General features: G+C 43.2%; 11 protein-coding genes across 11 annotated transcripts; 5 read left to right on the forward strand and 6 right to left on the reverse strand.

Moving 5' to 3' along the window:
- The first annotated feature begins 1,336 nt into the window (after positions 1-1,336).
- Positions 1,337-2,520, forward strand: K450DRAFT_261162 (uncharacterized protein). The gene has a single exon (XM_051592271.1). The coding sequence runs from the start codon at positions 1,366-1,368 to the stop codon at positions 2,248-2,250; it is 885 nt and encodes a 294-aa protein (XP_051440545.1). The 5' UTR covers positions 1,337-1,365; the 3' UTR covers positions 2,251-2,520.
- A 1-nt stretch (position 2,521) lies between these two features.
- On the forward strand, positions 2,522-4,736 carry K450DRAFT_261166 (uncharacterized protein). Its single transcript, XM_051592272.1, has 4 exons — positions 2,522-2,710; positions 2,776-3,032; positions 3,100-4,470; positions 4,536-4,736. Exons 1-4 carry the CDS (start codon positions 2,566-2,568, stop codon positions 4,620-4,622), a joined length of 1,860 nt encoding a protein of 619 aa, XP_051440546.1. The 5' UTR covers positions 2,522-2,565; the 3' UTR covers positions 4,623-4,736.
- Positions 4,635-7,617, forward strand: K450DRAFT_261168 (uncharacterized protein). Its single transcript, XM_051592273.1, has 8 exons — positions 4,635-5,344; positions 5,422-5,558; positions 5,634-6,176; positions 6,247-6,635; positions 6,695-6,779; positions 6,849-7,017; positions 7,077-7,197; positions 7,277-7,617. The coding sequence occupies exons 1-8, from the start codon at positions 4,787-4,789 to the stop codon at positions 7,498-7,500; spliced, it is 2,226 nt and encodes a 741-aa protein (XP_051440547.1). The 5' UTR covers positions 4,635-4,786; the 3' UTR covers positions 7,501-7,617.
- K450DRAFT_261173 (uncharacterized protein) lies at positions 7,592-10,321 on the reverse strand. Its single transcript, XM_051592274.1, has 10 exons — positions 9,873-10,321; positions 9,455-9,809; positions 9,292-9,397; positions 9,112-9,220; positions 9,000-9,040; positions 8,879-8,936; positions 8,289-8,798; positions 8,018-8,216; positions 7,714-7,947; positions 7,592-7,614 (listed from the first exon to the last, which is right to left on the reverse strand). The coding sequence occupies exons 1-9, from the start codon at positions 10,252-10,254 to the stop codon at positions 7,782-7,784; spliced, it is 1,926 nt and encodes a 641-aa protein (XP_051440548.1). The 5' UTR covers positions 10,255-10,321; the 3' UTR covers positions 7,592-7,614; positions 7,714-7,781.
- A 1,391-nt stretch (positions 10,322-11,712) lies between these two features.
- K450DRAFT_261181 (uncharacterized protein) lies at positions 11,713-12,382 on the forward strand. The gene has a single exon (XM_051592275.1). It carries the CDS (start codon positions 11,734-11,736, stop codon positions 12,301-12,303), a length of 570 nt encoding a protein of 189 aa, XP_051440549.1. The 5' UTR covers positions 11,713-11,733; the 3' UTR covers positions 12,304-12,382.
- A 556-nt stretch (positions 12,383-12,938) lies between these two features.
- K450DRAFT_275518 (uncharacterized protein) lies at positions 12,939-13,803 on the reverse strand (the record flags this gene model as incomplete). The annotated part of the gene is made up of 2 exons (XM_051593171.1): positions 12,939-13,044; positions 13,106-13,803. The coding sequence occupies 2 exons, from the start codon at positions 13,801-13,803 to the stop codon at positions 12,939-12,941; spliced, it is 804 nt and encodes a 267-aa protein (XP_051440550.1).
- A 1,129-nt stretch (positions 13,804-14,932) lies between these two features.
- K450DRAFT_215568 (uncharacterized protein) lies at positions 14,933-18,564 on the reverse strand. The gene is made up of 8 exons (XM_051584840.1): positions 18,465-18,564; positions 18,238-18,381; positions 16,330-16,365; positions 15,896-16,231; positions 15,794-15,827; positions 15,600-15,724; positions 15,169-15,532; positions 14,933-15,103 (listed from the first exon to the last, which is right to left on the reverse strand). The coding sequence occupies exons 1-8, from the start codon at positions 18,553-18,555 to the stop codon at positions 15,004-15,006; spliced, it is 1,230 nt and encodes a 409-aa protein (XP_051440551.1). The 5' UTR covers positions 18,556-18,564; the 3' UTR covers positions 14,933-15,003.
- Positions 18,565-19,933: 1,369 nt separating this feature from the next.
- On the forward strand, positions 19,934-20,518 carry K450DRAFT_202762 (uncharacterized protein; the record flags this gene model as incomplete). The annotated part of the gene is made up of 1 exon (XM_051584698.1): positions 19,934-20,518. One exon carries the CDS (start codon positions 19,934-19,936, stop codon positions 20,516-20,518), a length of 585 nt encoding a protein of 194 aa, XP_051440552.1.
- A 2-nt stretch (positions 20,519-20,520) lies between these two features.
- Positions 20,521-21,600, reverse strand: K450DRAFT_261184 (uncharacterized protein). Its single transcript, XM_051592276.1, has 5 exons — positions 21,496-21,600; positions 21,403-21,419; positions 21,285-21,342; positions 21,121-21,212; positions 20,521-21,038 (listed from the first exon to the last, which is right to left on the reverse strand). Exons 1-5 carry the CDS (start codon positions 21,562-21,564, stop codon positions 20,762-20,764), a joined length of 513 nt encoding a protein of 170 aa, XP_051440553.1. The 5' UTR covers positions 21,565-21,600; the 3' UTR covers positions 20,521-20,761.
- A 169-nt stretch (positions 21,601-21,769) lies between these two features.
- K450DRAFT_261189 (uncharacterized protein) lies at positions 21,770-22,893 on the reverse strand. Its single transcript, XM_051592277.1, has 3 exons — positions 22,593-22,893; positions 22,330-22,514; positions 21,770-22,273 (listed from the first exon to the last, which is right to left on the reverse strand). Exons 1-3 carry the CDS (start codon positions 22,678-22,680, stop codon positions 21,827-21,829), a joined length of 720 nt encoding a protein of 239 aa, XP_051440554.1. The 5' UTR covers positions 22,681-22,893; the 3' UTR covers positions 21,770-21,826.
- On the reverse strand, positions 22,894-24,789 carry K450DRAFT_261200 (uncharacterized protein). The gene is made up of 6 exons (XM_051592278.1): positions 24,606-24,789; positions 24,406-24,540; positions 24,136-24,342; positions 23,658-24,055; positions 23,376-23,592; positions 22,894-23,312 (listed from the first exon to the last, which is right to left on the reverse strand). Exons 1-6 carry the CDS (start codon positions 24,763-24,765, stop codon positions 23,107-23,109), a joined length of 1,323 nt encoding a protein of 440 aa, XP_051440555.1. The 5' UTR covers positions 24,766-24,789; the 3' UTR covers positions 22,894-23,106.
- Positions 24,790-24,796: the final 7 nt, after the last annotated feature.

The following is a 24,796-nucleotide window of genomic DNA, read 5'->3' on the forward strand; positions in this document are numbered from 1 at the left end:
AATTTACCTCGGCCAGTCTCTGCAGGTGGAATATACAATGACAATTTTACGCAGGTTAGCATGCATGTTTCTATTTAATTATTTATGAAAAATGCTAGTATCATGCAGCTATCTCTAACCTTTGAATTCTGCTAATGTGATCTTTGACTTTGGGTATCCTCTCTCACGCAGCCAATGTCGAAACTCTTCAAAGTTGGTGTCATGTATAACTGCAATTGACAGGATTCAGTCAGCTCATGGAAATTGTACATGATCAGCGGCACTGTCTGTACGCAATAACCTTTCCCGTGATCAAAGTTGTCTTCCTTTGATCCATTGCATTGCCTCAATCGAGCTGTTCGACCTCGGCGATGTGTCATGAACAGATTGGTCTGAGCTGAGAGTAGAGGATTTGATGTGGCTGGAATTGCGGCTGACAGGCTGGTAAGCCGTGACAGGGTTTCACGGGCGATAAAAAAAATTTCAATGCTCCAGGCTTGTGTGGTCATGGGAGCTCAATTTCTGTACGGGTGCCTGGATTTTGTGTTATTTAGACGGGAGGAGCATTTTCCTCTTATCACAGCTTCTAAACGAACATCAAGATCCTGGACATGATGTAACGTCTAACCGTGTTTGCACAACGGTAATCATATTTCATATCGCTAAGTTCAAGGTCCTTATGTTTTTTAATTTCGTTTGTGCGAAGGTGAAACCCTACGGTCTGGGCTATCGTATACTATTTGTTTGGGAATATTTTTCCGTAAAACAGCCCTATGGCAGACGCTTCATTGCAGATGGTAATTGTTTCCCGCCTTTCAACACGATGGGAAGGAGTAGAAATCTGCCAGCTGCGACAACAAGCAGTCTGCTAATCTATGGAATCGTGGGGTAAGCCCGAAAGACATGATTAGCATGTTGAACCCATCGATAACGTGGACGTCAAATGATGCGTCGCGGATGCTCACGCTGCTAGAACGGCTTGTATCATGCCACTTATTTTCCCATACGGAAATCCCTAACCTTTTTCCACAAAACAGCATGAGTACTAGTAATATTTTATACTGTTGCTGGTCTGTTGATTGATATCGGCCAGTTGCTAGGGTTCGATCGTTTATGCCGGAGATAGCGCTTCAACCAGAAGTAGGTGTTGGATTCAGCCTCCCTCCCGTCACAAAGCAGGTGATGGTGCCGATCCCCCCGTGTTAAAAGTCCGAAACAGATCTTCCAAACACACAAATCGTCACCAAACGAGCCTTGCCACTGGAAAATAAAGACAAAGCCAACAAGCTATTTAATAGACTATAATTGTAATTGTAATAATAATCAGTCTAATAGCTATTGACCATATGAGAACTCGTGAAAGGTTGGTGTCGTTCTTATGACAGAATGCCGGTGCTTGTTTCACAATTTTTTTTTTTTTTTTTAGGCCAAAAAATTTGTCATAAATTGGTTTGCCTATCATTTTTAGCTCTCTTCTTCACTCTTGTTTCGCTCTTCTCTTCATCCTTATACCATATCGTGACGGCAATGTCTGTTAACGTGCTGTCTGCGCCTTCTTCCCTCAGCGCCGTTGGTAACGAATCGCAGTTGGACTCTGCCGTCCATAGTCTTTATAAACTCTATCATACGCCACCACCGCCTATGAATCGTCCGCAATCTCGTCATCACCGCAGTGATTCTCGTACGATCATTGCTGAAGACGACTATATGATATCGTATGGTCGTGAAAACGCTCATAGTATCGCGCAAACGCCAGCTTTGAAGTCCAAATTGAATAAGTTGCCCGCAGTAGCACCGATCTCGTCCGACGCTATGGATGCTGAGATGGTGGAATTGATACGTAATACGGCAGCTAATGCAAGACTAAGCATGCCATCTTTGTCAGATGTTAGCTTGCGAAGAAAACCTAAAATGAACGATAGGATTGTGTCATTCAATGAAAGTCCCGAGTACATCACCACGCCATCATCATCAGACTCCGACTCAGTCGATGCTGTGGATGACTCAACAGAACAATTCATTCCCGAAACGCCTCCCTCGCCTACCAAGAGGGCGGTGAAGACCCTTCGCAATACTGTTGTTCGCGGAAAATCACCAGAGAGATCAGAACAGGTTTCGAAGCAATCTCGGTCCAGACCTGTTTCAGCTCCACCGGCTCTTTCATCATCATCATCCGATGCTCAACGACCCAATCACCCATTGAAGACAATTGGGAAATGGTTGACGGACAAGAACAAGTGGCTTAATGCAGATCGCACTTTTCTCTACTAGTCTGCATTCTAATTCTTTTCTTATTGTATATAACAAACCACTCTTTTAATTTGTCTCACCACCCATCTCATACATGAATTGCATTGTATCATAATTCACACATTTCCATTTATACTTCTGTTTCCATTTATTTTTTCATAACAATCAATATAAACGTTTGTCGATGTAGTCACTGAGCTTGCATTTGGACCCTGTCATCGTGGAAAGCGCTGTGACTGGGGACATAGCGAGCGGCAGTCAAAATTTTTATTTTTTCGAAATTTTTCATGGTGAGTGAGTCTCAACCTAGTGTGCACACCCATTCAGTTCCGTCAAATGCCAGCACAAAGCAAACTTGATATCCTTTTGAAGTGGTTCGACGACAATGACATTGAATGGACAAAGGATTTGATCCAAGTCAAAGACGTCAAAAATTCTCTTGGAGTATTTGCAAAGACTAATATCGAGGAAGGTCTTCCCGGTAGGTTGACACTTTAGGAATCAACAGCATCACATTAATGACAGTCATTGACATTGCTCTTATAGTTGTAAAAATACCCAAACTGTGCGTTTTATCACCCAAGACAACAGGCATAGCGAATGTTTTTGAAGACGAACACATTGAAGGTGGTTGCTCGTTGGCCCTTGCTGTCATGTATGAGATCGCTCAAGGCGAGGACAGTCCATGGTACGGTTACCTTCAAGCTTTGCCATTCAAGGAGGATTTGCCAGTGTTCTGGTCCGAAGATGAACAAGCTCTCCTCCAGGGAACTGAAATGGAAGAAGCTTTGAAGCATGACAAGGTGTGTATGAATGGCTGATGTTGCTCGTCTTGCCCTGCCCCGAAAGGTTATTAATTTTGATGAGTAGGATGATCTCCGGGACGACTATGATAATATTGTAAAGCCCTTGTTTGAAAAGTACCCCTACATCTTTCCCAAAGATCACGTAGAGAAACATTACGACTTTGATTCATTCTGCAAGATATCCACATTAGTATCATCACGTGCATTCGAAGTCGACGCATACCATGAAAATGCTATGGTACCATTTGCCGACATCTTTAATCATAGAAGCGGCGACGAGCACGTTCATTTTGAAACCGATTTCGACGTTTGCGATGCTTGTGGTGCCTTGGAATACTGTGAACATCGTTTCCTCAACGGTGATGAATCGGATGATGAAGACGATGGTTGGGATGATGTAGATGAAGATGCTGAAGAGGATATTGAAGAAAGCGAAGGAGAGGAGGACGAAGAAGAAGAGGAAGATGATGATGGTGAAGAGTCCGACCAGGAATTACAAGATTTAGAAACTCTGGAGAAAGAAGGCGTTGACTTTTATTCAGACGACAATGAAGAACCTGAAAAAGACACTTGCGACTTGGTTATGGACCGATCTGCCAAGAAGGGAGAAGAACTTTTTAACACATACGGCGAACATCCCAACGTCGTTCTGCTCAGCAAGTATGGCTTTTGTGAAGAAAACAATGCCAATGACTTTGTCACAGTCGATGAAGATATGGTGATAGATAACTGCGTCGACCTTTTGACCAAGGTGTTGAAGGAGAAGGGAATCAAAGCCACTGAAGAAGAAGTCATCAACTACGTTCGTATGCGCTGGGAGTTTTTCATCATGAACGAGAGCACTTTTATTCCTGATGAAGACAGCGAAGATATGCCTGAAGACGGCCACGAAGGAGATGGATGTGGATGCGGCCACGACCACGGTAGTGGCGACGAACATGGAGAAAGTCACGACCATGGACACAGTCATGGACACGATCATGGACACGATCATGGACATGATCATGAACACGACCATGAACACGAAGGAGGAGAAGGATGTTGCGATCATGATCATGGTGACGAAGAAGAAGAAGAAGACGACGAAGAAGAAGAGCCATATCGCCCACGCCCTTATCGCCTGCTTCATGACGGCACATTTGAGGACAGTCTCAAACTTTTACTACACATTGTATTCGTGGATGAACAAATGTTCTCCAAGTTTTTAGAAAACATCGAGATGGCTATGGGATACTTTGCCGAATTAGCGGACAGCGAACAGAAGCCAAAATCACCAGCCAAGAAAAATAAGAAGTCCAACAAGAAGAAGCCTGTTGATATCTTTGCCAACGTTAAACGCAATGTCAACCAAGTTCTACAACAGCTCGTACTTAGCCGACAAAAGGCATACAGTGAGCCCAAGGCTGACGGTGACGTAAAGAAGCTCAAAGCCGAGGTAAGACGATAGATTTTCTTTGCACACGTGAGCTTTGCTTGTAATTAATTCCAACTTCACATCAGACCAACCAACGCAAACGATATGCATTGATGTGTCGAATCAGTGAGAAACAAATCCTCGAGCGTGGTCTTGTCAGCTATTCATCATAATACGTTCTTTAATTCTTTTCACTTATTACATAAACTTCTTGTGTCATCCTTTGAACATGACTTCACATGTCAAACACATAACCGGACCTTGAAATTTTCGACGCTTTTGTCTCCATGTGATAGCGTTGGCCTGTCTATTCTTTTGCTCCTCGATCGCACCACCCATGCAGACCTTTTCAAAGCCTTTACAAGAGTCAGTGGCGTCCCTTCTAGCTCAAAGAAAGGCGCAAGTTGTTGGAGCAGCTGCTTTGTCATTCGCAGCAACTCTACTCATCACTAGTCGGAAACCAAAGACCAGCAAAGACCATCACCTCCATTCCAAGAATCAAGCACTAGAGCGTGTACTTATACCATTCTCTCAGCAATCACTTCAGAAGCCTCCAAAAGCTTTGTTGGCTCAAACTACGCTCGAAACGATCCGCCAACATAAGCAATTTTTCAAACCAGTGGAAAATGTTCAAAAGGTTGGCGTCAATAACGAGTTCCTGCGTCAGCTCAAAGCCATTTTCAAGATCATTTTGCCTACATTCCGCACCAAAGAAGCATTGCTCATTATCCTGCACTCCATATTCTTGGTTCTTCGTACGTGGTTGAGTGTCGTGGTAGCTCGTCTTGATGGTCGCATCGTGAAAAATTTAGTCGCCGCCAACGGTCGCGCCTTTGCCTTGAGTCTGGTGGAGTGGTTCGCCATTGCCATTCCAGCTACTTACACAAATAGCATGGTAAGTAGCGGCGGCGAACTAAGCAGCTCAATATTTCTAAATGAGCCATGTTCATGTGATCTAAGTATTGTCCCTAGATTCGTTACCTGCAATCAAAACTGTCCATTGGATTTAGAACTCGCTTGACAAGATATGTCCATGATCTTTACTTGGACGATAAGAATGCATTTTATAGAATCATCAACTTGGATAACAGAATACAGGGTGCTGATCAGTAAGTTGTGTTCGACTGTCACACATTGGCACCCAATAACAACGCCATTTACTCAACTCATTTTTTCTCTTCCAGGTTCATCACAACCGATATCGCAAAGTTCTGTGACACCTTGGCATCTCTTTATTCTAATCTTGCCAAACCTATGTTAGATACTGTTATATTTAATTACCAGCTTACCAAATCCATTGGTGCAGCTGGTATGGTGGGTCTATTTGTCAATTACATCATTACCGCCCGCCTGCTTCGCGCTGTCACTCCTTCTTTCGGAAAGTTGGCCGCCATAGAAGCCAAGCTTGAGGGTGACTTCAGAGGAGCACATACCAGATTGATTACCAACGCAGAAGAAATCGCCTTTTATAATGGAGCAGAGCTCGAACATTCTATATTGAATCGCACGTATTTACGCCTCATAAGCCATATCAATTCTATTTACAAGATCAGAATCACATACAATATGTTTGAGGATTTCTTGATCAAGTATGTGTGGAGTGCCTTCGGTCTTGGTATGTGCGCTATACCTGTCTTCCTTCCTGAATGGGCTGGCGCGGTTGTTCCCTTGAAGGATGGCGATAGCCCTGAGAGTGGACGAACGAAGGGATTCATTACCAACAAAAGGTTAGGTTAAAATAGTGCACTGAATGGAGTCGAAAAGTCAAAACTCACATCTCTCGATTTCTGTTGTTAGACTGATGATTTCGCTCTCTGATGCCGGAGGTCGCATGATGTATTCATACAAGGAACTCGCTGAACTTGCTGGTTACACTTCTCGTGTCTACAACCTACTCTCCGTTCTTCATTCACTGCACAGCGATGAGTTCCAATCTGCCAAGGACGCTGAAGGTGAATATACTTTGGATAAGATCAAGGGCAAGATCAACGAAGACTACAATGGTATCAAGTTTGAGCATGCTCCTATCGTCACACCTGCTCCAGGAAGTGACCGTGGTGGTGAACTTCTTGTAAAGGACCTTAACATTACAGTTAAGCCCGGAGAACATTTGCTAATCACTGGCCCTAACGGTGTTGGCAAGACAGCCATTGCTCGTGTCATTGCTGGCTTATGGCCATTGTTCTGTAAGTTTTTATACCACTTATCCATCGCCTGTTGTTTGTGTCTGAACAGTACGTTGCAGCTGGTTCTCTCTCTAAACCCGACATAGAAGATATCTTTTATATCCCTCAAAGACCATACCTCAGTCTTGGTACTCTTCGTGACCAGTAAGTGTAGCAGCCTCTACCTACGTACAAATATGTACCTCCTCACTTTATTCACTGTTGTTGTTACAGAGTCATCTATCCTCATTCGCATGAAGACATGCTTCGCGAAGGACGCACGGACAAAGAACTTTTTGAGATTCTAGAAGTTGTTCACCTGGCATACATTCCAGATCGCGAAGGCGGATGGGAAACTAAGAAAGAATGGAAGGATGTCTTTTCTGGAGGCGAAAAACAGAGGGTAAGTAGCAGTGAGCGTGTAGGGAAAGAGAAAAATGATATTTAACTCTCACTTTATAGATGGGTATGGCTCGCATGTTCTACCATCAACCCAAGTTTGCGGTTTTGGACGAATGTACTAGTGCTGTGTCTACTGATGTGGAAGGTCTCATGTACTCTCATGCAAAGGATACTGGTATCAGTAAGTACTGGAGATATCCACAAGCGATACGTAGCCTGCCTCGGACAAATTCATGAATACTAACCTGCATTCTTCTTAGCTTTGATCACCATTTCCCATCGTCCTGCGCTATTTAAATACCACCGACATTTGCTCCGTTTGAATGGGGAAAAAGGAACCTGGGAAACAGAGACCATTGGTACCAAGGAGCAGCAAATGTCTCTGGACAAGGAAATCCAAGCTTTGCAAAGCCAGTTGAAGGAGGTCGAGACAATGAGGACCCGCCTTCAAGCCATCGATACCGAACTCAGTTTGAAAGTGTAACTCCCCTTCCTTATATGCCCAAGCTGTTAGACATCCAATCGAAAATATAAACCTGATAATATATGTAATCCATTCTATAAGCCTTTGACTCTTTTTCTTCTGTCGTTCATACCACTACATGTACAGACTATAAATAATTGCTTTATATTGGATGGATGATATGCAAGATATACGTTGCAATCTGTAAAAGTACAAAAGAACAGTTCTACCTACTAGTGCAAATCACTCTGTCAATGCGAACGTTTAAGATATAGAGTATATGTCTATGGCAGTACTGGTGGTTACTTGGCATGGCCAAAGTCAAGATTCAGTACATGGGTATCAAGATGGCTATTCCTACGCAGAAGCGGGTGAGCTTCAGTATTGAAAACGAACTTGTCTAGTGAGATAATGTTGTCAGGACTGAACAGGAGATACAAGTATTTTAAAGTCTCCGCAAAGAAGAAGCTGTGCATAAAGAGATGTTTGAATTTAGTAAATAGAAGCAAGACAGTAGCACAATGAGCCACGGTCTTACCTCTCCATTTTGTCCATTTGAATTGACGAATAATCAGTCAAGTTTGCAACTGTGGCATCAAAGTTAACATTTCTGACGGCACTATAGGCTGACGGCGTTTTGCAGTATTCTTCAATGGCTTGCCATATATCCCAGCCGTAGTCCTGATATTTGCGATCGCCGGTGATGCGATATAGTACAAACAGACTTTCGACGGTTTCTAAGAAATAAATTCGGCATACTTATGAGGAAAGCTGATCTATTTACTAGATAATGAGTGTCGCGTACTTACCTGGTCGTAGTAGATAAGAACCATCGCTGACGAAAATGCCAGTTAGACGGTTATCAGACTGTTCCTTTGCATTGAACGAGCTGGACCAATGATCGAGAAGTGCGCTGACTTGTTTACCAATGGAATTGCCGAGACCAGAGACGGCGTCATTGAGCTCCTTTTGATTTTTGACTTTGTTTTGCTCGGTATTCCAGTAGTTGTCAGGTTCGTAAGTTTTAGGGTTCCACGCTTTACCGTCATGGAACGTCCATTTTTCTGGGCTGAGTCCAGTCTTGCTCGTTCTGTACATGTGAACGCAAGTCTCAAGCAGTCCTTTTGCTACCAAAAGATCCTCTGGCTCGTCAAAAATCTTGGATCCGATAGCAAGCATACCTGGTACAAAACATGATAAATGATCCATGGTACTAGCAACAATTTTAGCCTTTGTATCGAATGGGTGCAAAAAGAGAAGGTTGGCTTTGCTGGTTTGACGAAGCATGTGTTTCTTCATTGCAGTGATGGATTCCTTGTCTGTTGGTTGATGATAAGTAGGTACCATTAGTTTTTAAAATCCACAGCACATAATTCTTGTTCTAAGTATGAATACGCACATAATCGAGCATACTGTTCATCCTGTCCATCGGTAAGCAAATATTGCTTGAGGAAATACTGGTGCACATGGTGTCAGTCATACGTGATTATGCGTTTATAGCCATTGTAAAAGGTACTCACCTCAAAAGCACTGTCTCCCATCGCACCAAATGATGATATTGCTGGAGAAGAGATGTTAGGTTCAATATTTCACAATGGCAAACAATGACAGCATCAGCCAAGAACAACTCACAGCTAGTAAATTTTCCAGTAACGACGTCCATTGTATACGGATACAAGCCTTGAATGTGCAATCCTTCGGCTACCCCAGCATTTGAAACAAAATCTATGATCTTCTGTGCCTATAAATGAAAAAGTCAGCCTCCATTGACAGCAATACCCTACAAAGTGTGTAACATGGCTTATTTCGTACTTTTTCAGCATAGATAGGATTTCCTGAATGCCTCGTCAATGTTGTAAATTCCATTTGAACAGATGCAACTTCAGCAAAGGAAACCCATGCGTTCTTAAAAGTGTTTCTATAACTTTGATTAGTAAATGATTTTGTGGAGGAATTCAGCTAGTTTGCCACTCACTTTCCCATGTCCCAGCGATGGTAGGGTAGACCAGACTGGGTATCAAACGCCTTAATGACGACCTTTCCAACTTCCTCTGCTTTTTGAAGCATCCTCACATCACCAGATAATTCATAAGCGCTCAAGAAACCTCCAAGATATCGAATGATGGTTTCAAAAGTCGAAATGTCTTTGTCGTTAGTGATTGAGAAGTTGGGAAGGAACATAGTGTGGGTAGCGTCTTCAAACTCATCAAAAAGCTCCATCACAAGCATGGTCGAAAGGGCATCGGCGACCGTCGCTCCCCAACCTCCAAATGGATCCACTGGCTTGTTCGTTACGGGCATCAGTTCATCGTGGCCCATTGCATATTGTTCTGCAAATACAAACGATGGATCAACATAGAGTTGTGTTTTTTCCACTATTGTACTTCACTTACTGTATCCTCGCCAAGCATGCTTGAATCCATCTTTTACCGCTTCTCTTCTAGTCTCTCTCTCTAATTTTTGGCCGGCAGTCTCGCTTGTGATTTGCCGCTGTATTCTGGGTAGCCTCGATATGAAGCTTGTCGATCCGAGGAGATAGCTCTTATGCAACGCTTCTGGCTCCTGTTGAACAGTTTCTATGATGTCGGCTTGAAATTGTGTATCTATGTCTGCCTTTGTGCCAGTGCTGTAATGATCTTCGGGAGCTGTTGCAAGATTACCTCTAATGGAAATACTTTCCGGGCGAGGCACCATGTAACCTTGCAACATGATGAACATCGCAAGCGTACTCAGGAAAATCAATATCCGAGTTCTCCATCGAAGGATGGCTCGCATGGTGAAGATGATTGATTGTGATTTGCAATGCTCAAGGATTGAATGCTTCAAATAGAGAAGCGACCCGGGGATAGAGGATGGGCCAATCACATACACTTGAAGAGGCGCTAAAATTTGAACCCTTGAATTTGGGCGATTTTCTTATCAACTTTGATGATAGGAAGCGATTATATGGTATTGGAGATCAATACGAATGAATCATTTGAAGGAAAGCATTATATTCTAGAGTAGCTTAGATTTGCAGCCATTAAAGTCCCTTTCCTTCGGGAGACTGACAATAGGTGCCCTGATTGCTTTGGTAATAATATCAAAAATTTATTTACATGCTCTCTATGATAATAGGTATGAAGTAATTTGAAATAGAATGTCCTATTTCGAAACTCGAGAATGGCCGCTTCATCCAAAATGCGCTCACAAAAGTTATTCTAGTAACAACGTCATAGAATATGCACTTCATATTGATTACGCGACTTAAAAGGCTCAGAAGTAGAGACTGCGCCATGTTGGCGGTGTGGCTGGAATACGTGACCCGCAAGTACAGTTGTTTGACGTGGATGGTATACAACGAGGATTATGCTAACGGAACGCAAGTTTGACATAAACTATTGTCACCATCCATACCATTGGTGTACTTCTTCCTAACTAATTCACTCTTCGAAATCCAGTCAGTACACACTTGATTTTAGGTACTGAGAGTAATCAAACGCTTATCAAATAGGAGAGTCAGCGATCATCCTCTCGTACAATCCACTGCGGGATTCCGAAGTTTGTTTCTATGGCGCAGTCTTCCATTCCAAAATGATCGCTCCGTCTGTACTGCGCTGCTCATCCTCTGTACATGAAAAAAAAAGCTGGCTCGGAGCACATGATAGCAAATGGTACCTTGCATGAAATAGAAGACGGAAATACGTATTGACGACAGCATTCGCTCGCTTGATGATGTAAAAGTTGTTTGTATGAGCCTCAGTATTACCAGATTTGGCATGTTTTGAGATGGCTAAATATGGTAATTATAGAAAACGCACTCATTTATTTTCATGGGCCCAAGCTAATCAGGAGCAGAACAACCCCTTTTTTTCTTATTCACGTACTATGGGCTCCTCATTATCAAAGTCCAAGAACTCTTTCTTCAAGCCCATCAAAGACCTTCGCAGCAAAGGTGTGCGTAGTCGAGATGCTCCAGTCCTCGTCAAACCAAACTCGGCGAAACCAAACAACTTTTTTGCGCAAAAAGAAACTCCAAGCATAGCTAAAAGGAACCGACGACGAAACAACAAGAATGCCTCGGTAGCCATCAAGAAGAAGAAGAAGGTCACCAAAAGCTTGATTGGACGGCCCACTAACTTCCAGCATACAACGCATATCGGTGCTGGAGAAGTACGAAGTGGCCAGTTGGATGTGAGTATTTCTTGTAATTGTACCTGCTTCACTCAATACACATGACTGACTCGGCATCAGGCCGAGCAATTCAAATCTCAAATGCTAGATATTGCGGCTGCCATCAACTATTCGGAAGAAAAGACAACTGCAACTGACATACCAAGGTTTTATGCCGAAGATGCCATGAAGGATTTCCAGTTAGGAGACAAGAACTGGGAAAACTTGATTGAGAAAGCAAAGAATCAACCATCACTTCGAAAAATGAAACAAGCCAGTATGCAACGAGGTCTAATGGAAGCGAACCATAGGAAGCACCGCGAAATGGCCAAATCATCACTTAATGCAAAGAAATCAAAGATGAGCGAGCCACGACATACACCCAGTGAACCTAAAAGTCCTAGGTTTACCACGGCCGATTACGTAGTGCCTCCCGGTATGGCTATTCCACGGAAACCCGCTTCGATGGAGCAAAAGATCACAATTGCACCAAAGAAGGCAGAAGATATTCTCTGGAGCCCAAACAAGCTGGAACAATCCCAAGACTATTATACCAGTGTATCTGTAAGTATAATAAGCGGTAATGTGGTAAATGCAGATTGTACATTAACGCTTACGCTATGGCTTAGTCTAGGGGAAGCTCATACATATCCTTGCCGCCAACTCCACTAAGCATGGTTGACAGTTCAGACATTGTTGGGTTAAATGGTCGTGACACATATTCAAAGCAAGGGAAAAGCGAGGTATGATACGCTGAGATGATACAAATTGGAAAATTGGATTTATTACTAAATAGCTGTAACAGTTTGAGCCGGTCTCAAAGTCTAATGTTGATGACTGGGCGAGTGAGCGAAAAATGCGAAGGCAGTCCTATGCGAACATTTCTGCCGCTGAAAAGTATAGTCGACGACAAAGTTCATCAAGTTATACTTCCAATCAGCCTGAGCTCGATTCTCCCATGGTGAGCTTTCAACATGATGCAAAAAGAGCTTTGGCAATGGCCAAGATGACTAATACGTGTGATTCATCGCAGCCGGAACGATATAGGCATTCTCGTATGATGAGCTCTCGCTCCATCATAGCAAACCGTATGTATAAAGAGGAATAGTTTTATTATATGTAAAATGAATTGTGCTAACATTAAGATTTGATATTTTACAGAATAATAGCTGTACTTTTTTGCATATGAACATTGGTAAATTACATGACACAATAACTTGCATTAATAAAATGGTGTCTGGATGGCACTGGTGTACAATAAATCCCCTTCCAACTGAAAACAACAGACTGTTCCCATTGAAATTCTTCTAAAAAGCCATGTGTGCTGGTACACAGGCTATTTCTTGAGCAGTCATGTCCCATGGTACCGTGACGCTAAGCGAAACACTAGTACTCGTAACTTCATGCCAAAATCTGTGATAGTGTCTTTAGCACTCAGCTTAATCATGTTTAACAGTTTTTCATTGTTTCTTACCCTGGTGGTGTATATAACAGATCACCCGGTTGCAAATCCACAAGCCAAGGGTCGGTATCTCGCAGTTTAGGCCATTGCTGCAAGATGGTACTGGGCTGTGTATCTAGATGCCGTCCAATATACCGAGCTCGTGAGGCATGGGTCGGCCCATTGAGCCCATCACACGGATATAACTGACGAGTATCGTCACCAGAGAATATAACAAACCGCTTTGTTCCTGCTAACTGGAGTAATGTACCGTGACATCGATCATAGTGAAGAGGTGTAATACAGCCTGCCGACGACAACCATAGTCGCATCAAGTCGTCTTTGAAAGAACCGACATTGGCGATTTCCTGTAAAAGAGGGAGACCTAGTCCATCCTTTACATCTTCTGGAACGATGCTTCGAAGGTATAATCTTTGCTTTGAGCTCGCCTGAGCTATATCTGCTACGGTAATGTCTTCAGCGGAGCGCTTGGAGACGTATTTGTCATTGTCGATGAAATTGGCATTGTCATGCGCAATCATGACAGTTGGTGTCTTCAGTTTCTTGATGATGTCTTCCTGTTTGAACCATAAGTCGCTAGGTACGATACCGCGAATGACAACAGGTTTTCTGGAACGATACTTTAATCGGAATGTGGATTCTGATAAATTTTTAGCCTCTACAATCGGTACAGGTGTATATGTTATAGGAGCCGGTACAGGGACAGGCATTCCAATGAAATGATAGAAAAAAGAAGTCTGCGGTAAGAGGAGGAAAAAGAAAAAGTGGGGGATGATATATCAGCAAAAAGGTAGTTTATTTAAACAGCCGGCAACAGCCGTTGACTCTTACGACCCAATACGAGATTGGTGGCGCACAATTATCTTAAAGCTTGACGAATGAAGCGGAGGACGGGTAATAGCTCTCTGAACCTCGCTTTTATTGGCTGAAAAAAATATATAAATGAAAATCTATGGTATGGGTTCTCTAGTTCTTCTAAGCTAAGCATTGATATTTAATTTTTGGCTTTTACTTTGTTCGAAATTATCAACGCATGGCGATGAAATTTGCAAGCAGAAAGAGAGAAGCGCGAATCCATATACGTCAGAGAGCTACGAGCAATCATTTTCACTACCTTGGCGCCATTCCTTAATCCATGTGTCTATTGTTGGTTATTTTATGGATGTCAACTCACTTCTTGCTTCCATCCGTCTTCATCCTCCGCTGCCATATAGCAATGCGTAAATCGAGCTCTTTATCAATCCAGTAGTACAGATGCCACAGATAACGAAGCATCAGCTTCAAATTGTGTAAATCCATTCTTTAATCGAGTCAACTTGACTGCAATATCAATGGCCTTTCGTACCTGTTTGCTTACCTTGAAGACACGAACGTTTTGCCTTCAAGTTCCTGCAGTCCTCTCTTTCTGGCGGAGAGAAAGCTGAAATTTGTACACCGGTGCGCCTTATTTGAGCGCATGCATGGAAAGACCGTAGAGCAGCAATATAGCACTTAATTTCAACTACACTTATTTCCTCTATTCTATTTTTTATACAATCGTCTTCAGCGTTGCGCTGATCATTTCACCCACGTTTCCTGGCTTTTACTTGAAAGGGTTGCACCAGACTGAGCTTAAAACGGCCATGGAAATATTATGACAAGCGAAGAGCATACAAATACGGCGAGTGATCTACAAACTATGATTGGTGGACTTGAATGAAGTCTTCAACTCACATACAGGCATCAGGCTGAGGAATTTAACATTGTTATTGAGCTGAACAGTGGTAATGAAAGTTTATTTTGTGTGATTACAAGGATGAGCGGCAATTGAATGTTGGAGTCCAAAAAGTTTTATCTGTAGACGACCTCGTAGACATCTTTCGAGTCAAGCATGAGCACCACCCCGCAAAAGATTTCAGCCAGTCTATAGTTTACTTCCGGGCACAGCCAGTTTTAGCAACAAGCTCAGCAGGACACACAACTTGCTCAAAGGAGACAGACGGATTATCTGCACCCTCGAACCAACCAAATCTACATGTGTCCTAGTCAGTAACAGAGATATATGCTCGCTTAGATGTAAGCGGTACTCAACTCACCTGAATTTACAACCGGGTTGCAAAGCACTGGGAAGGCTTGAGCAGTCAGAAAGAGATGATACACCTCCGTATTGAGCTCCCCAGCCTTGACTAGGAGCGTTCCATTGTGATTGACATCCGTTGAAGATACCAACACCACCTCCAGGAAGCTGCAAATCGAACTGGTTACTACCCAAATCACCACCAGTGTTGGTGACCTGAACAACCAAAGTCTTTCCAGCAATGGATGTGGAAGTGAACTTCAGAGCGTAACATGTGCAGCACCAGTCCTGCTCGGTGAGACCAGCAATGGTAGCCGCAGCGAAACCGTATGCGAGGTTGTCGTTGATTGCCCAAGGCTGTTGATCATTGCACATGTAAGCACCTAGATGGGATAATTTAGTCGTTGCATTTTGTTATATGGGATGCCATGAATTAATGTGGATACGTACTGCCGCCGTTGCAACCACTTGTGACATCAGGGCCCAATACAGATACTCCGTTGGCAGCACAGCTGTTCACTGGAGCAGTAACGCTTCCTTTACCAGACCAACTACAACTGGCTTTGCAGCAATCCCTACGAGCCAAAAAGAGTTAGTATTGAGTTTGGATTTTAGCTACTTGATGGACATCATTGTAAACTTACCAATAGCGCGTGGTGGTGCCAGTTCCAGACTTTCCTGTTAATATTTAACATCAAGAGTTAGATAGTTTATGATATAAACAAAGATAAAATATGTGTCCCTACCTCCAGAGACAGGAGTCAAGGATGAAGATGCCTTGGCGGCGGATGTAGCAGTAGCCTTTTTGGAGGAGGTGGTTGTCTTCTTTGTGGTGGTTGACTTCTTTGTAGTAACGGCCTTTTTTGAAGTAGTAGTAGACTTCTTAGTGGTCTTTTTCGTAGTGGTAGATGCCTTGTGGGTGGATTTCTTGGTGGTAGTAGTAGTCTTATGCTTAGTTGTAGTCTTAGCAGCATCCTGGTTACCGCTAGACTTGGGAAGGCACTGAGAGTAATATACATTACCGGCCTGAGCTATGCATGAGCTTCCAGAAGCACAGCATGTAGGGCCGGTCCATCCTTTGCCTAACAGAACATGACAAAAATCATCAATATATCGTAAAAGAGAGAGCCCGAGTGGTGGCGCGTTTACACCAATATCTAATATTCTTGTGAGCTCATACCTCCACATTGACCATACACTGACGAACAGGTTTTAGCTGTAGCGCTGGTGGCAAGGAAAGCCAAAGCCAGTGCAAATAATGATGCTTTCATGGGTGTGTAGTAGAATGCCCTACAATCGAGTAAGTTCCCACTACTTTATATCATAAAAGCCTGTGCAACTGCTAATATAATCTGAGTTACTCTGCCATCATGGGCCACAAAACTTCCTTACGCCTCTAAATTTTCCGTTTGGACAATGCGCAATGAAGGACAAGCTAAATTATATGTCGATCCGATGCACATGGTTGCTATGATGCATGTTCAAATAGATACGTACGTTCGTTGCATTGTGTTGATTAATTTGATAGGTGTCCGTGGAACACCGTTAAATGCATTGCCTTCCGCGGAATCCGATGCACTAGCTTTGCAAGCAAAGCCTGAAAAGACACGAGAGAACTTTTTATGACAGACTAATCCTGCTATTATCAACGCATAAGCTGATAGTAGTAGCCTTGCTCGGTAAAGCAGGATGCAGTATAGTACCCTTCACACGTGGTGTGGAATAGGCGGTTCCCAGTTGCTGGCAACGGATCTGGACCGACTTAACTTCATCTCAGAACAGACGATAATTGAAAGTCAGTGGACAGATCCCAGGTCCTCAGGCCACACACTTCATTGACAGATTAGGTCATGTAACATCCTCCAAACGATTATTATTTTAAAATTAATGGCGCCACACACCATGGAAACACTTAAATTACGTAACGAAAGCTAGAGCCTTCATGGACTGAGACCAAATCGCTTATCAGATAAAGATATTGTTGCGCATAGTTCATTTATTATCTCAAAGCAAGAAAAAGTTGAGCCTGTTAAATTTTATACTATGGACATGGACGTACAGCATTTAGTCGGTTCGGGAGCATCCTGTAATGGCTGTCAATGCAGAGGGGCATTGAACTTGCTGGAAGGTAACACTTGGGTTATCGGCATTTTGGAACCAGTTGAATCTCCACAGGCATCCTGCTTGGAGCGCTGAGGGTAGAGTTGAGCAGTCAGCTGCTGAAGACACTCCACCATATCGGTCACCCCAGCCGTTGGAAGGTGCATTCCATTGGGCAGAGCATCCATTGAAAATGCCAACGCCACCACCTATGTATCGCAATGTAATCGAATAAGTATCTCACGATCTGTCCATGGACTACGCACCCGCTACATACCAGGTATTTCTATATCGAATTGATTGCCGCTAAGATCACCGCCAGTGTTGGTAATTTGCACAACATGGGTTTTGCCAGCAACAGGTCCAGAGGTAAAAGTCAATGCGTAACATGTGCAGCACCAGTCTGTTTCTGTCAAACCAGCAATGTTAGCAGCAGCAAAACCGTACGAGAGGTTATCGTTAATAGCCCAGGGTTGTTGGTTGCTGCACATATATGCCGCTTTAATACATTAGTTAGCCACTGGTTTATCATGATGTCCAAATTGTTCAATTTTTTGCTTACTGCCTCCATCGCAACCACTTTTAGCAGCGTTGCTTAGTACGGATACACCATCTGCAGCACAGCTATTGACGGGAGCTGTAACGCTACCCTTTCCAGTCCAAGCACAGCTTGGCTTGCAGCAATCCCTGTAATGAAAATAAAGAAAAAAAATAAGATATGAGTTCAATTATTGTTTTCTAATTAAAATGTACGTACCAGTATCTAGTTGTGGAACCACTTCCACTATGACCTATCCAAGATGATGTTAAATTTCAAACTCAAATTTATGAATGATCTGCAGTTAATATATACCTCCTGGAAGTGGAGTGATGGAGGGTCCAGAGGCAGTGGTTGTGGTTGTAGTGGTGGTCGACGAATTGGTAGTAGTTGGACTTGACGATGTAGTGGTGGTTGTAGTGGTGGTCGACGACTTGGTAGTAGTTGAACTTGACGATGTAGTAGTTGCCTTGGTAGTTGTTGAAGTAGAGGAGCTGGCAGTTCCAGGTAGACATTGAGAGTAGTAAGGGTTTCCAGATTGAGCGACACAAGTACTTCCTGAAGCACAGCATGTAGGTCCTGTCCAACCAATACCTACAAAAAAGAAAATATCACTTTAAAAAACTGATCGAGGAATACCTTTATACAAAGAGTACTTCAATCTGGCAAGGTTTTACCTCCACATTGTCCCCAAGCAGACGCGCAGGTATCAGCGGCAGCGAAAGCCACAAGGGCGCTCAAGGATACAGTAACAATTGCTAGCTTCATAGTGAGTTTTCTGATTCAGAAAGCGAACTTCGGCTTACATGCGACGTTATATAATAATGAAAATTAGCTAGTGTAACTGTTCCAATGTGAGGGTATCCAAATGGGCATAATTTCCGGTGCGAGCGTGTACAACATAAAGGTGTATGCTGATCTCGATGTGGAAATTGAGGACTCATAACGCTCCCAAATATTGTACAATAGGGCGTGAACCCACATGGGTATTGTGCTTGTGAAATATGGTTTTTTTTTCCTTGTTCACCGGTGTGCGGTAAATACCATTCATGGAACTTTGCAGCCGTAGTACCAGTCGGGAAGATGTGGGGTAGCTGTGACGATACGAGACCAAAGAGGTTTAAATGACTGAAAATGATCGCGTGGTGTGAGAGTGGGCTGACCTCAGTACTGGTATCAGACTATCCATTTTGACGATGCTTGCTGTGCAAAAGAAAAAATTTGTGTTTTTGAGTACCCAACGGTCAAAATTTCAATTTGGCTTATATGGCTTGGCTTGTGACGACAGTAAACAACTCCTTCGCGACACACTAGCGAAAATGCTAGTGTATTATGATGAATACTGATTCTAAAATGCTTTGTATATCTTTTCAAATGGACCTTTTCATAAGCATACTGGCATAAGATTTGCGTAACCGACGCATCAGCTGGACTAGAATATGTTGGGTCCGGTACGGTGTTTCTGTGGCCCTACATCAGCGGTGGTCGTTCAGGAGTACTAGTGACCACGACTTCATTTTGATGAACCAATAGATATCGTTTAAATGGTAGGATGGCAAAATTTTACGCTTATTTTCGGTTTTATAGGGGCATTGGTAATAAAACTTGTAAACAAGAGAGAAGGCGAAAGAAAAATCAAAGCAATCAAATCTGCCGGTCCGCAAAATAATATGCTGCAATCACCACCCATCATCCCAAACAAAACTTTAAGCTAATCAAATCACATACAACCGTTTCTGAGGTCAAGCAGAAGTAATGGACGTGTTTCTTCTCGCGATCTACCAACTGATATACAGCCTTGAGCTATTTTAAAAAATGGGCTTTTTTAGCCTTCAACTTCAACTGTAGCTCCCATTTATTATTTCCAACACTACTGAACCCAGCTGAAGTGGTGGGTTTAATGGCGAAAAAGATGGAGGTTTGGCAAGTCGCAATTCCTCTATCATTGCAATATGGCCCCATAAGTCCTCCCTTTCGGACGATTCGGACCACGGGATTAGTCGGACGTGTCAATGTTAGGAGTTGAAAGAAAATCAAATCCCTAGTCGCAGATGATACTTGGTCCTATATGAAATGACACTTTACAGACTTATAATAAGCAAGCAAGAGAAGCGCATCCAAAACGTATCCCCTCAGTGTTTACAGAATGACCATTCCAATGCTCCATATGTCTCAGTCTTTGGAAGCTGACTCCAAGTATATGTCTGCTCATAAGCCAATGGCAATTTCTTCCATTACATCTCCACCTTTTCCAAATATCTCGTTACCTCGGGCCAAGCACTCTGCATTTCGGCCCACTCATTCTTTGCTAGATAGGTCTCCACCGCCACTTTTGAGTGCCTCCTCTCCTGAAAGCATGTCTTCTTCCGTGTGCTCTTCGCCCCCGCTGTCATTGCAAGAGAGACGACAAAGGAATAAAGCTGCATCTGCTAAATACCGACAGAAGAAAAATCAGCAGCATGGAGACATGAGAAATATTATATCGCATCTCACAGAAGAGAATGCATTGCTTAATAGAAAAGTCGACGAACTTCGACGAGACAACGAAATGATGCGAGCTACGTGTGATCAATTGAGAGGAAGAATTGTAGCTAGTAAAATGCTCAAGCGGATGATGAAGACAGAAGGTGCCGATACTTCACGAACAAAAAGGCGAAGAGTGAGTGGTCATGGAGCGCAAGATCATTCTAGCCATGATGGCCAAAGCGAAGAAAACGATGACGATCTCTAAACCATTGTTCAAGTAATAATTCATTTCTGGCTCTGTTTGTGGTTTTTTATCTTTTTATTCCTTGGATCCTCATCTTACGGCTAGGATCCCTCCCAAACTACGTTCAACATATACCCAATTACTACGTGTACACATTCGATTTCTATGCAGTAAACCCCACGCACATCATGGTCTTCACAACATACATTCTTTTCCTCATCCTATTCATCCCTTGCTTCCAAATTATCCTCACTCCCGTCGTTGCTATTTTCGTTCAATAAATTGATGATTCTTCTTGTGCCAATCCTCTAAAGAAGTATTGGGGTACTCAGAGAAGTTGCGCTTATTGTCGACAGGAGGTGTGTCGGCCCAGTTGCATTTGCTCTTCTTGTTTAACATAAGGCGATGGATATCCTCAGGTTTAGGAACGGGTAGGTCGGTGTCAATAGCACTGGCGTAAGGATAACACCACTCTGCCCATTGTTTATCATAAGCAAATAGATGAGAACCGCATTCACCGCAAAAGTAGCGAATGTTGCCACTACGTAGTTGGAAATAAAATTGTTCAGGTCGGGTCAAGTTCTTGTCACACATATCAATTAATAATCGGGTCTATCCATTACCATAATTCTTGCTGCTCGACAGGAACGCTCTTATCGAGTACAGCTTGGTACGTCTTCATGTATTCCTCTCCATGGAGTTTCAGTGTTTTATACTGTGAAGTCACAAAAATAGTCAGACGAAAACCAAAGGTTTAACTCCGGATGAAATGATGTTGAGTACGCACCAGCCCCATAATGTTGACAACATATCCTCCACCACCTTGGCATTTTCGACAGATAGAACTAATTCATATTATCAGTAAGCGATGTTTGAAGCAGGTCATCATCCAACGCATTAGTTACCAGTAGCAATGCATAAACTGGAGAGGTTGTATCATTATTAATCAGAGTCTTTGTTCGATATCACGATCCACTGTACGTGTATTTATCACTTACGGGTACAGGTGTCTGAGATATCACGTCAAACGAAGTCTTTCCACAGTGGCAAGAACCATGTAACTCCATATTTGTCAAGAAATAAAGCAAGGAAGGAGAAGAGGTAAGGAGCCGTCAAAAATTTAGCGCTGCATCTATCTTTTCCATGGCGCACTAGTGACGCAAAAATTTGAGTTTCGTGAGACATGATGTTATCACCTTCTGCCGAAGTTGCCCTCCAACATGCAAGCGCAACCAGCCATTGGCTCCACGCAGGAAATGCACTTTTTACGAAAATCGGGACAAAGTGATGTATTTTTTTTTTATTCTTATCTTTATAATTCAATACAAACTAGAAAATAAAGGCAGCCCATATTTCAATGCTTTTTTTGTTGGACCTGCAATTACGTTCAATGCCAATTTGTTGCAAAAATGTAAGTTTACTCTTTGGCTTCTGGGGCATCCTTGGGTTCAGTCTCAGGCTCAGTGGAAGCAGCAGCAGGAGGGGCAGCAGATTCATAACCGGGATATTGAGAGTAATACTGCTGTTGATAATACTGTTGATAGTATTGATTGTCCTGGGGTTGGCCGGGTTGCCCATAGTACTGAGCATAGTATGCAGCAGCAGCAGCTTGATCATCTGCTTGACCTTCGCCTTTGCTAGTGTCAGCTTGATCGCCACCCTCCCCAGCTGGTTTGGGTGCATCCTTATCAGGATTGCTTGAATCTTCTGTGGTTTGAGCGGGTGGATATTGGGAATAGCTGCCATAAGGATATTGATATCCTTGGTAGTATTGTGCTAGTCGTTGGTGTCAGTCATTGTGTTTCATCGATTTTCACAGTAGAGTATCTTACCATATGCTGCAGCATCTTTGCCATTCTCTCCTGCTTCCCCTGAGCCTTGGTTGTAGTAGCCACCGCCGCCATAGTACTGTGAATAGTCATAACCTGCACCTGAAGTACCTGAACTGGCTGCAGCATCGGCACCGTATCCAGATTGTCCACCGTAGCCTCTGTCGTACCCGCGGTTGTTGTAGCCACTATAAGAGGAGAAGGAAATAATGATGAGTGAGTGGCTAGAGCATTCATGGGAAAAAAAAATTATTTAGTACACTTACCCGCCACCACCACCATAGCGACCATGACCACCATCACGCTAAACAAGTGAAGCAAAGTTTTTGGCAAGGTACAAACGAATGGCAACATGCAATCAACAAGTCATAAAGCAAAATTGTGGAAACCAGATATATGTGCGACGAGAAATGCAAAGTTAGTATAACTAGGCCCATTTGTCACCCAAACCTCCGAATAATGCTGGATCGCCGTAAGATGCTGCGAACTTGTAGAAACCATGTTGAAGATACAACAAAAGCGAAATCGACTTTCTTCTGTTTCTGTTTCATTTCGCCATACTTCACGGCGGCGACATCATCTTTGACCAAAAACCACACATAATCATAACCAACACAAAGCAAACGACGATAATGTACATTTCCTGCAACCTTGTCCTGAATAAGCTGTTTGGCGAGAGCAATAGCATCGGGGGAACCTAATCATGTGCGACAATGCAATGGGGCGAAGGCAAAGAGAAAGAAAAAAAAAAGTTCATGCCTCGAATGCGTTGACAGTAGATCATATCGTATCAAATTGCGCAACATTATCTATACTGCTGCCCATATGATTGACCAGAGGGCAGGCAGTATATAAAAATTTGCAGCAACCGTGTTTTGTTAACTTACCAAACAGAAGAACCTTTCTTTCTTCTGCGCTGCTTGTTGCTTGATCAACCTTAATTCTTGCTCCAGATTCTTGTTCCAATCCTCGAATGGTTTCACCGCCTGATGTATTCAATACGTTAACGATAGACTCCAGTCAACATGAGCAGCAGAACATATTTAAACCTTTTCCAATAATTAATCCAACTGCCGATTGAGGTACGTCAATGGAATCATTTTCGTCACCAGGTTGGCCACGGAAACCGCCGGGTCCGCGATAACCTCCACCTCGAGAGTCGTTTTGTGATCCATATGCATTGGCGCCTGTGCGATAAGGACGCTGGTAGTCATCATAACCACCACCACCTTGGCGAGGTTGACCGCCGTACTCTCGATCCCCACCCTGTATGGAACATAATTGGTTTAACAGTAGGTATAAAGCGAATTAGACACATCATGAAATCTTACCCTAAATCCGCCACTGGGGTTCACAACATCATCAATAAGAGCCTTCGCACGGGCAATGGCATCCTCATTTCCTGTAATGTTGATGGTACGTTCATAGGATCGTTCGCCAGGGTTTTCCTGAGTAATGGCAATCTTGGCCCCACTTTGGCTTTCAAGGGAACGAATGGTTTCACCACCGCTACCAATAACGAGACCAACTTTGTTTCCAGGAATGGTCACAGTGACTGTATTACCGCCAGAGCCGTAGGCAGAATGTGCTCCACCACCACCACCACCGCCGCCTCGTCTTGCATCCGTGGCAGATGCATCGGTAACGACCTGCATGACCATATCTCTTGCGACTTGGATTTGATCGTCTTCGCCGGAAATGTTGCAACGTCTTTCGGATTCACCCTCATCTAAGAAGGAAAGTAGTGTATTAGTTGGTGTCGGCTTTGCGAAAGTACTGCAATGTTACAAGAGAGGAGAATGACTCTACCTGGGCCGAACTGAATTCTTGCTCCAGAAGCTGCTTCTATCCTCTTGAGATTCTCGCCACCCTTTCCGATGACAAGACCAACAACGTTGTTAGGGACACCGAATTCTTCTTTGCGCACGTGTTGAGAAGTAGGAGGACCATAGGAAGAGTGTTTTCGTTCGTCACTACCAAGTCCGTATCGTTCTCTACCACTGCTATGACTATCGTCTGTATGATATAGGTTAAGCATTGGAAAAAAAGGATTTAGTCGTATACAAGGAGGATCCTTACAGGATTGTGATTTGTCGTATGTACCACGCTTGCTCTCTCGGTCATAGTGGTAGTCATTGTCTCGTGAGCTGCGTCTGTCGTAGCCACCGCTGCCACCACTATGATAAGAATCTTCGTATCCTCTCTTTTGGCCAGCTAACGAATAAAGGTTTTATGAGTTGAGTGATTAATCAGCCTTTCAAGATAGCCATGTTACTTACTAGTTGGTGAGCTAGCTGAGGGTGATGAATCCTTATTTTGCTTCAATTTCTCGGCAATTGCACGCGCCTTCGACAATGCATCACTAAAATTGATGTTGGGATTGCCTGCATTTAGCGATGGGGGAGGAGGTACCGCCGAATAATCGTCAGAATCAGCCATAATCTCAAGTTAAGAGTAAGTTGCGCTTCCT

The sequence above is a fragment of the Umbelopsis ramanniana genome (genome assembly GCF_025399195.1).
Source record: "Umbelopsis ramanniana AG unplaced genomic scaffold K450scaffold_86, whole genome shotgun sequence".
Lineage (NCBI taxonomy): Eukaryota > Fungi > Mucoromycota > Umbelopsidomycetes > Umbelopsidales > Umbelopsidaceae > Umbelopsis > Umbelopsis ramanniana.